Here is an 11,454-nt window from a genome sequence, read left to right on the forward strand (position 1 = left end):
CTTTCCCTCGAAAGTGCAACAGCCTTAATTGGTGAAATTATTTCACTAAATTTACTTATACTATATGTGACACAACTAATTTTTCTCCCTAATGCAACAGCTGTAACCACAGGGTCTAAAATTGTACGGTGGTTACAAACTAATAGGACACCCTTTTGGCCTTTTCTTGGTGCTGGTGGGGGGGTGCCTTTAACAATTACTTTGATTCCTAATAGTTTATAATTGTACCAAGCAATTTTTTCTGGTAATGGGATATTAAGGTACACTCTTAAGATGGAAAGTATTATTCCAATTGGTAACCATAGGAATGTTAATAATGTAGCAATTGGTGTTGGTCTTTGAACAAATCTACCTTCATGAAAAATTATTGGGCTTAGAAGCTTGGATCTTGGTAGTGGATCACATTTAATTCTTGGAACCATATATCCTTCCTGCAGGGGAAAGTGTAGTTAATGACTTGGTCAGATATAGGAATCATGGTTATGACATTTTTTCATCAAATTTATGCATTTAATTCAATTACCTTCAACACCACTGTTAAAACTTGTAACCTTTAATCCCATAAATACAATTCATATGGTAAAAAATTGTTAACACATTTAATATGCTATGATACATATTTAAATATAAAATATTTCATTTTTTTATATTTAGTGTATATGAGTTTATTCGCTAGATATTTTTTAATACAAAAAAAATTGTAACCCTTAATTAAGTTTATAATGTTAATTCACTTTGAAAAATATAGTCATTAATTGAGCTAGTTTAATTCTAATTAAGCTTTAATTACAAGATTTAATTTGTAGCTCTTTTGGCTAAAGTTAGTCCATTTCATATTTCTCTTATTAGAATAAAAAAATATTAGCATAAGCAAAAACAGTTATATAAAATTGTCGTATAGATTAAATTGATAGACAGGAAATGTCATAAGGATTGTGCTTACTAGTTAAGTAATGAGATGCTAGATTAAATTTTCACCTTTGCATATCTTTTACATGAGCAACAAAATATGGGGCTTGGATTTTATGTTCAAAGTTTGTTAGACATGTGAAGGTCATGTAGTCCTCAATTTAGAAATTAGATTTGGTTCTTGGACCCAAAAAATAATAATTTAATTTGGTTCATGTATGACTTATAACTGATACTCTCTTTGTTGTGTATATTGAATGTCACATCAATACTATGTGTCTCAATTCAAAGTCAATTATATTTGACTAAATATTTATGACAATGGTTAATGTCCAATAATTAACAAATATAATTTTATAAAATTGTTATATGTAATATTAATTAGTGTTTGTAGTTAGTTAAAGAATTTTCATCTTCTCATATTTAAATTAAATTAAAAAGAGTCGTATTTATTATTTCATTATTAAAATTTATCCGATAAAAATAACTAAATAAAGTCTAATAAATTTTATTGATAAAATAATAAATATAATAATCATATTTATTATTTTTTAATTAAAATTTATTTGATAAAAATATATAAATAGAATCTAATAAATTTTAATGGTGAAATAATAAACATGATTATGTCGTATTTGATTCAAAATTGGAGATCGAGATGTTAGAAAGGCTCAAATAATTGAAATTAAAAGGTGTATCCATAAAAGGAGGGACCACTTGTTGATAGTGGTAAATATATAGAAAAAGAATATGATAAATATCAAACAAGGGGGGTATATACATATAGGCCGTGAGAGAATGCAAACAGAAACTGGAACAGCAAGAGAGGTTCATTATTGAGGATAACAACATGTCATAGTCATTAATTCTCTCACCAAACTTAATTTTAATTTAGTAAATACTATACTAACTTTTCATTTTAATTTAATTTTGAAAAAGAATAATACTATTGCTCGATTTAGCTAAAAAACACTCCACTGAAAACTCATAACTGGCACCTTCTTCCAAAAATGGAAATTAAGTTGAACAAAATTGAAAACAACATTGAGTGAAAATAATAATGTCCATATATTTATTTTTTACTGTGGTTTTAAATATTACGGTCAAACAACTATGATTGTGGCCACAAAAAATTTAGAGGTCTTTACAACCAAATTTAGACCATATTTTCAATTGTAGTTGTCTTCCTAAAGTATTAAGGATCATGAAAATTATGTTTTGCACTATATAACACAATATTTTGGATAAATTAAAAAAAATGGAGTATTCAATAATACCTTATGCAATGTATTTATGTTTTTTTGAAATGTTTAGTGATATATATAACAACTTTGACAATAATTAAGAGTAATGTTTCAATAAAAAAAACAAGCATAAATTAATGTATGCTAATTAAATATATAAATATATGTTTGATAAAAAGTTAGAAACATATATAAATAAATTATGTGAAAGAAGTGTGAATTATACCAACCTTGCAAATTGACATGAAATCATGATCACTTTTACTATCTCCCAATCCCAAGTGAGGCAAATTGGACTCAAATTCTTTAACAACAGCTTCTTTCTTGTGCTCCCCAACAAGAACTCCAGGTTCCATAACAAACCCAGTTGCCCTTCCTGATTTTGTTACCATAATTTCAGTCCCAATCACCTTATCACCTCCCAAAAATGTCTTAACGAACGGCTCCACCATCAACCTCGGACTAGCCGTGACAACGTAACGCTTACCAAAAGAATTGAACACTTTCCACGTGTCAGGACGAACGTCCTCCGCGTAGAATTTTGGCAACACTGACCTTGAAACCATTTCCACATCATTGATCTTCAGACCAGCGAAAGTTATGAAGATCAATGTTTTGATGGCGATGGTTTCAGAGACAAAAAGATACGTGAAATAAACGAAAGGGACCGAGGCTAAGAGGATAAGTCCTCTTAGCAAGCTACCGGCTTCGGTAGCGACAAGCATATAGTAAGGAAAAGCATTTCGAGAGATGAGAAGCGTGCCGTCTAAGTCAGATGCAATGGTTTGTTTTGATCTATCTTGTGTTTTGTGTTTTGATATTGGTTCAAAATGGTGAAAAACTCCCATGATGATTATATGGGAGAAATGGAGAGTAAGGTTAAGAAGATGGGTGTGTAGTGAATGAAGAATATTATAGAAAGGTTAGAAATGTTATGAGGAGAAAAGAAGGAGGAGGGGGTTTTAAAAGGAGTGGGGGAAGAAAAAATGGTGATGTTATTGACCTATTAATGAGCATGAGCTATAATATGGGGAGGGGTAGAGTGTGGAAGAGCACACCATATGTCTCACACTATCACTAAGTTTGAGGATTTTAGAATTGATTAACTTTTAATTCATATTTTTTAAATATTTATAAAAAAAAGCCAAGGAATATAATTAATTATTCAGAATTATTGGTACTATAAATTATATTTAATAATTATTAAATATTATTTATTTTTATTTTTATTTTTATTTTTATTTTTAAATGGATTGGAATGGGTTGAATCATATAAACAAAGAGAGAGCACTATAGTACATTCATGGATGAATTTATTTTAGAAAAAAAGGAATTTGGTGAAGAAATTATGAATAGGGGAAGGAATAATGTCTAGAATAAAAATGATAGCTCGTCCGTAGTACAAAAGTAGTATAGTATAAACTATGAATTAATGTGTTGTACTAATACACTTTACGCCCTACGATATTCAAAATGTCTATATTTACACTAAATTGTGTGCCACACCCAACATTTTAATTGGATCGTTGTATTATTCTCGACATACATTAAATTTTTTTATTGTATATAGTTTACTTTCATTATTAAAAATATTTTCAACTAAAAGAAAATTACACATATATCTTTAAACACGATATATTATTGAATATTATATATAAAAGAAAGATTTTATATGGAATATGGATACTAGTACAACGAATGTAAGAAAGATAATTAATTGAATCAAAAAAAGATTAATTGCCTCACATCATAATTATCAACAACAAAAACAGTCCTCACACCAATATAGAACAAAACTTATATAAATATACCTTGAACGTTTTAGGTGTTGTTCTTCACTAAAAATGTTCATAACCACCACAAAATGTGGAGAACAAACACATATAGTGTAGGTAATTTTCCTCTCTATATATATCAACCATTTATTTAGTGAAATATTGATATATAATTATATCATTATGTAAAAATTTATGGTTCGTATTTACTTTCTATATATGTTGATAGAACCTACTTAATCTATCTAATATCAATGAAAAGTTGCATATAAAACGTTCGTAGAGAAAATTATATATATATACAAAAATATATCATGAAAAAGTTAAGACAAATTTGTGTTGTGTAGTTAGTCATCATGCGTAAAGGTAAGGTTAAGAGATAGTTGTATTTTGTGGTTGGAAGGAGACATCCAAGTAGTTGGAAGTCATTACCAAAATTGTGTAACATTCAATTAGCCTACATTTTAGTTTATTGACTCCACTTTTGTGTCCTAATCAAACAAACTAGGTTCGGCTTCATTACTCTTCTTTCCGGCTTACTCTCTTTTTAAATGTGAATAATTCTTGTATGGTTATAGAATTTAGACACCCTATGACACATAAATAAAAAGATAAAATAATAATTAAGTAATGGATAGTTGTAAAATAATTAAAAGAAATATATTTTTGTGTGCATTTAATTATTGTGTCGACATAAGAATTGTTTTATAAATGTGCAATTATTGGTTTTATTGAGTACTATTTTTGGAATGAATTATAAGTTAAAATAGACCATATTAGGCATATTAAGTAGAGCTTCATTCATATTTATTCATTTCTCTTCTTACAAAATAAGGTGACTTTACTTGTCCATGAGATGTCAACTTAATAATAAGAATTTGGTTGTAAAATAATTATTAGTGTCTTCGTTCTTATGGTTTCTTCATTCAAGTGCTATGTTGGTTTATTCGTCATCGTAGCATGGAGTTTTTGTTTTGTTTTGTCGTTACTATATTTTAAGTAAGAGACTTACAAAATTTACCACCAAATTCAATACACTATTAGTCTTATGAATGATTTGTCAACACGTGGTTGAATTGATCTTGTCAAATACCACCTATAGTCGATTTTAGCAACATCAAACATTTTTTCTAAAGATTGATGACATTAAAAAATGTTGATCTCACATTATTCTTGACCATTGACAAGCGAAAGACATTAGTTTAGTTGTTAGAATTAAAGTTTTAGTTTGATTATTTTTCATTAACTTACGCAATTTTATGTATATCGTTATGATGTTTTTTGTTTTCTTAATCATTAGATTTAATTGTACTATTTTATTTTATTTAGAATGAAACTTAGTTTTCTGAAAAAAAAAATAAATAAATAGAGATAGGGTATATGGACTGAGATCCACGGATCAACTCATTTAACTTGTGGTCCACGTGGATTTTTTTAAACTCTTAATACTCTTAAGTCAGTTTGGACAATTGAAGTTTGTTTTAAGTATTAATTGTGGTATTTTTCTTGCTTGATACTCAAAACATATAGATTATAACATAATAAAATTATTAATAAAAATGGATTATTTTTAGACTTTTATAACATCATGAATTCTTTTGTTTTTCAATACAAAATTGTGATGTTTTTATTTATTTTGTTATGCTTTGCGAATTTTCTCTTTTAACTGGCGGTCAACACGGGGCAAATACTGACTAACATATTATAACTTGTTATCATTGACATTCACATTAAGTGAGTTTGTTTAATGTACAAGTTTATGTGGAAATAATTAAACAGGACAAACTAATCTAGATACTCAACTCTAATATTAAGTATGATAGTTGTCAACATTTATTCTATGTAATTCCAATAAAAAAAATTAAGTTAATTGTTTAAATTACTTCCTTGATTAATAAATTAGATCATTAAAAAATTAAAAAGAAAAGTTAAATTAAATGAAAGATAGTTTAGCAATATTATCATTATATAGAGTAATATTAGGGCTAATTTTACTTGTATACTCTATCATTAAATAAGGAGCTTAACAATAAAATTTGAACTCCATCACATAATTTTGTAGAATATAACTATTTACCTCACATCCTTATTAAATCGGAGTACTATTTGGTCATATCGAATTTGGAGATTTCTTTTTCCATCTTTATATATTTTCAAAATTTCTCAAAATTTATCTTTTTTGTTAAATTTTAAAATAGTTTATTCTCTTACTCTTTAATACTCTCTAAATCTAAATCGACTAATTCAGATATATTTTGATTAAAAATATTTTAAACTAATCGATCTAAAATTATAATTTGGAGGCTTAGGAAGTATAGAAGATCAGAAAAAGTTACTAATTTTAAAGGCATCAAAACAAACCAAAACTACTATTTTATATTAATAATTTGAAGGCTTGTTTTTGTCCGAAAAATAATAATTTGAAGGTTTGCATGATAACCATGTAGCTTACGTCAAGTACATAATTCTAGAGGTTGGAGTACCCCAATTGAATCTAGAATTTGGGGACATGTGAAGTTTTATTTTCTATTTTACAGTAATTATATTATATATGGTGCCCATGAGTACTCCTTTCACTTTCGTGTTGGACAGTGATATTTATTTAATAAATAACGTGTTAGCTATTCTGTTTTAGGGAAATGCTAAAAAAAATATCTTAAGGTATTTGGTTAAGTAAGTTAAAGAGGTAATTTTATGTAAAAAATAATCAATTTATTATTTTGATATATGTTTGATTTGTATTTTTAAAATAAAATTTTCTTATATGGAGGACTCGGTCAATGGCCTTAGAGTAGTAGTTAGCAACAATTTTGTTTTATAATAAAAATTTAAGGTGACTCGGTCAATGGCCTTAGAGTAGTAGTTAAAGACTTTATGTTATTAAATATTTATAAAATAATTTATGTTTATCTTTCTTTAAAGAAATTAGTGGAGATTGAACATACAATCTACAGATTTAATGTCTATCTTGTTAGCTATATAATAAAACATAAAATTGATAAAACAAAAAAGAAACAAAATAATTACCAATTTTGTTTTAATATTTCCTATATAAATCTTTCTTTAATAACATATATTTTTTTCCAAAGTTAATGTAAATTTAAAAATATATAACATATATAGATATTAAAATTTAAATTTAGATAAATTTAGATCATATAGATATTCTAAAACTAAAACAAGCAAAATGTAAAACCTACATTGTACAATAAAATGTATATATATATAAAGAATAATTTAGTTGCCTATGCATGTGTTGTAGTTGTCTCTGGACGAAGCATCTCAATCACCTCATTCTCACGAGGGACTCTTGAGTGAAGTAAAAGAAAACATAATATATTAGAGACATACTTTGGTCATTAGAAGTAAATAATGGATGACGGTGTTGGAACACAATTTACAAAGAATAGGAAAACTGAAAGTATATTGAATTGGATTAAATTGAATTCTTTTATACAGTTGCTTGTTGTGCAAGAAAAATGCTCAGCTTTGCAAAATTATCAAACACTTTGAATAGTTGCACTTCAACTGACTAACTAACTTTTTTTTAACAAACTCTTAATCATCCTAATTGAATTACCATCATATTACAATCATTTTGAATTAACCATAACTAACACTCTTCCTAATTCAACATGATTAAGGTAGTGTTACTCCAAGTTTGTTTCTCATCTCTTGGAACATCACCTTCTTTAAGCATTTTGTGAGGATGTCAGCCTTTTGATCTTTGGTTCTGCAATGCTCCAATTTTATTTTGCCTTTTGTAACGTGATCCCTTAAGAAGTGGTATCTAGTTTCTATGTGTTTGCTTCTTCTATGAACATTTGGGTGTTTTGCTAGGTCTATGGCTGATTTGTTATCAATCTTCATCTTCACAACCTCATTGCCTCTTAGTCCCAGCTTTGTAATTAATTCAGTCAGCCATATAGCTTGGCAAGCTCCCATTGATGCAGCCACATATTCAGCTTCACAAGTGGACAATGCTACTATGCTTTGCTTCCTTGAACACTATGAGATTGGTGACTCATTTATCATGAAAATATAGTCAGGGGTGCTCTTCCTATCATCTTTATCTCCACACAAATCTGCATCAGTAAACCCAATCAAAACAACTTCATTTTCAGCCAGCTTCTTAGCATAGTGCAGTCTCAGCTCACTTGTTTCCTTGGTGTACATCAAAATTCTTTTAGCTGCCAAATAGTGAGATGTTCTAGGTTTTTCCATGTACCTACTAACCATTCCAACACTGTGAGCCATGTTTGGCAGTGTGTTGCACAAATACCTCAATGATCCTACCAGTTTCTTGAATGTTTTAGAATATATCAGCTCCTCATTGCTTTCTTTTAATAGAACCAGACCTGCTTCTCATGGAGTATCAATCTCATTGCAGTCTTGCATCTTGAATCTCCTTAGTACATCATTTGCATATTTCTTTTGGTGCATAAAAATCTCATTTTCTTTGATTACAAACTCAATATCAAGGAAGTATGATAGCATGTCTAGATCAGTCATCTCAAAATTCCTTTTTCATTTTGATTTTGAATTCATGACTCTCTACTTCATTGCTGTTAGTCAGCAATAAATCATCTACATATAGGCATATCAGTAGTGCAGGTGTTGCTGCTCTCTTCTTAACGTAAACTCCATGCTCATTGACATATTTTTCAAATTGCTGCTCAATGAGGAATCTATCAATCTTCTTGTTTCAGGCCATGGGAGCTTGCTTCAAGCCATATAATGTTTTTTTCAACCTGTACACCTTATCTTCTATTCCTTTTTTCTAACAACCTGGTGGTTGGCTCACAAAAACCTCTTCTTCTAATTATCCATTAAGAAATTTAGATTTGACATCCAACTAATGCATGGACCAACCTTTGTAACTAGTCATTGACACTACCAGTCTCACTGTTCCAAGCCTGGCCACTGGTGCAAATACTTCCTCATAGTACAGTCCAGGCCTTTGCAAGAATCCTTTTACTACAAGTTTGGCCTTGTACCTTTCAATTTGTCAATTAGGCTTCAGTTTTATTTTGTAGACCCATTTCACTTCAATTGGTTTCTTGTCTACTGACAGGGTCATCAACTCCCATGTATGGTTCTTTTATATGCTTTTGAGCTATTCCTTCATTGCTAGTCTCCATCTAGGATCACTTAAAGCCTCATCATCACTTATTGGCCCTGATTCATCCAACAAGGCTAAATAAATCAATCCTCCATCTGCATTGATGGCTGAGTCAAATGTTACTTCATATGGCTGCAATATGACTAAGGGCTGCCTGGTTCATTCAGATCTCCTCACAAGTTTAGGAGCAGGCTGACTGGCCCTCATCCAATTCCACTACAATTGTCGTGTTGACTGGCCTGACTGGGCTAGCTAGTCTGTCTGGTCCTATTGCCCTGCTGGAGTTGGCTTCACTATTTTTCTAGTCATATCTTCTTGGTTCATCCACCAATATGTCCCTACTTGTTATCACCTTGTTCTTGTTTGGTTCATACAACTTGTAGGCTCCATTTGAGTCATAGCCCAACAGTACCATATGTTCAACCCTGTCATCCTTTTTTTTTTTTTTTTTTTTTTTTTTTGAGTTGGCATATGTCTAAAGCATAGTGAGCCAAACACCGTGAAGTGACTCACACTTGGTCTCCTCCCTGTCCAGGCTTCTTTTGGTATCTTATTGTCAAGCCTTTTAGTTGGGCCCCTGTTTAAGATGTAGACTGTTGTTGAGGTTGCTTATCCTCAAAACTTGTGAGGCATCTGCTTTTCTTTTAGCATGCTCCTGGTCATGTTCATAATTATTATGTTTCTTCTTTCAGTAGTCCCATTATGTTGTGGAGTGTATGATGTAGTCACTTTGTGTAACACTCCTTCCTTTTTACAAAATTTCTGGAACTCATGGGAATTGTATTCCCATCCTCCACATGTTCTTATTATCTTCATCTTACATTCACTTTGATTTTCAGCCATCACTTAAATCTTTTAAACACATCTAGCACTTCACATTTTCTTTTGATGAGATATATTCAGATTTTTCTTGTGAGTTCATCAATGAATGACACAAAATAATTGTTACCTCCTATTGACATCTCTTCAATTGGACCACAAACATTAGAGAATATTGACATCTCTTCGTATATTGCTTGTGGTATCTAAATGTCAGGAATTCCCAGCATCATGCTTTTACTCTGCAACATTCGAAGGCTCCTAGAATTTAGTTGTCTATGCCTTTGGTGCCACAACCAACTCTCATTTCGGGTTTCACCATTCAGGCATTGGTTTTGATTTATCTAGATCTAAATTTTGAAGGTCCTGTTTGTAGATAGGGGTGCATTAAAGACAAGCCTCTTGGCACTATCAAACATCTTCATTTGTCCATTCTCCATATTCATAGAGTATCCCTTTTCCAACATTTGTCCAAGGCTTAGCATATTTTTCTTCATATTTGGCACATATAATACATCACAAATGAAGGACTGCTTAACATCTCTTCTTTGAATTAAAACCTTGCTAACTCTTTTCAGTTGTCACTGAGTTATTGTCTGCAAATCTAATCTCCCTCTTTACCTTCTCATCAATGCTCACAAACCATTCTTTGTGGTCAGTCATGTAGTTTGAGCAGTCTGTGTCAAGGTACCATAAACTTCTGCAGTCATCTTCTAGGTTAGTAAAAGCTATCAGCAGCACTTCATCAGAGTCAGAATTGTCAGCCTGTGTCGATTGGGCTTCATCATCTTTTCTTTTCACTTTCTTTGATCTACATTCATCAGCAAAGTGACCCCACTTTTGAAAATTGTAACATTGGATCTTCTTCTTGTTAAATTTCTTCTTGCCTTTATCAGTGTTGTTACTACTATTGTAGTTCAAATTCTTGAAAGATTCAACAACTTCACCTTCATTAATATATAACTTCTTGTGCCATTTTGATTTTCCCTTTCCTTTCTTGTATTTCCCTCCATCTTGATTTGATTTATTGCTCATTCGAGCCTACAAAGCGTGTGCTTGTGTATCATTCTCACTTCTTTCTTTGATTCTCAATTCATGGGATGCAAGTGAACTCATTTCTTCATGTTTTAAGATTGCCACCAAAAAGTTATTAATTATTTCTAATATCTATGATAAATCAACAAACCTAGATCCAAAGTTATTTATATGCATGCTCGTAAATTTATTTGGTTTTTGAATATAACTATATTATTTCTTTCATGAAAAAATCTCGTCGTACTCAAAGTTTGTGTTGGGAAAAATAGCATAAGTTAAAAGAATTAAAACACAATCACAACACAAGAATATAACGTGGAAACTCCAAAACCGGAGAAAAAACCACGGCCGCTGCCTAAACCAGCAACCAGAGAATTAATACTATGTGAAAATTGTTACAACACATAGACTTCTCTCACTCACACCCCAGACACCCCAGTACAACCACACTCTTACAAAGCAAATATTTAAACTAAGTCAGATACAAGCTTAAAGTGCTATTGTTGACTGGTGCATTTGAAAACAAATGACCAAAACCCAATATATAGCC

General features: G+C 30.5%; 1 protein-coding gene across 1 annotated transcript in view; it reads right to left on the reverse strand.

Moving 5' to 3' along the window:
• Nucleotides 1-3,120, reverse strand: part of LOC101505408 (glycerol-3-phosphate 2-O-acyltransferase 6-like) — a 3,777-nt gene extending 657 nt beyond the window's left edge. The window contains exons 1-2 of the mRNA XM_073366606.1: nt 2,384-3,120; nt 1-431 (exon numbers count right to left, since the gene is read on the reverse strand). The exon at nt 1-431 is cut by the window's left edge and continues 657 nt beyond it. Of these exons, the coding sequence (XP_073222707.1) occupies nt 1-431; nt 2,384-3,001 (1,049 nt within the window). The 5' untranslated portion in view covers nt 3,002-3,120. The remainder of the gene's footprint in view (nt 432-2,383) is intronic.
• Between the last annotated feature and the right edge of the window lie 8,334 nt (nt 3,121-11,454).

Source organism: Cicer arietinum, chromosome 3 (genome assembly GCF_000331145.2).
Source record: "Cicer arietinum cultivar CDC Frontier isolate Library 1 chromosome 3, Cicar.CDCFrontier_v2.0, whole genome shotgun sequence".
Classification (NCBI taxonomy): domain Eukaryota; kingdom Viridiplantae; phylum Streptophyta; class Magnoliopsida; order Fabales; family Fabaceae; genus Cicer; species Cicer arietinum.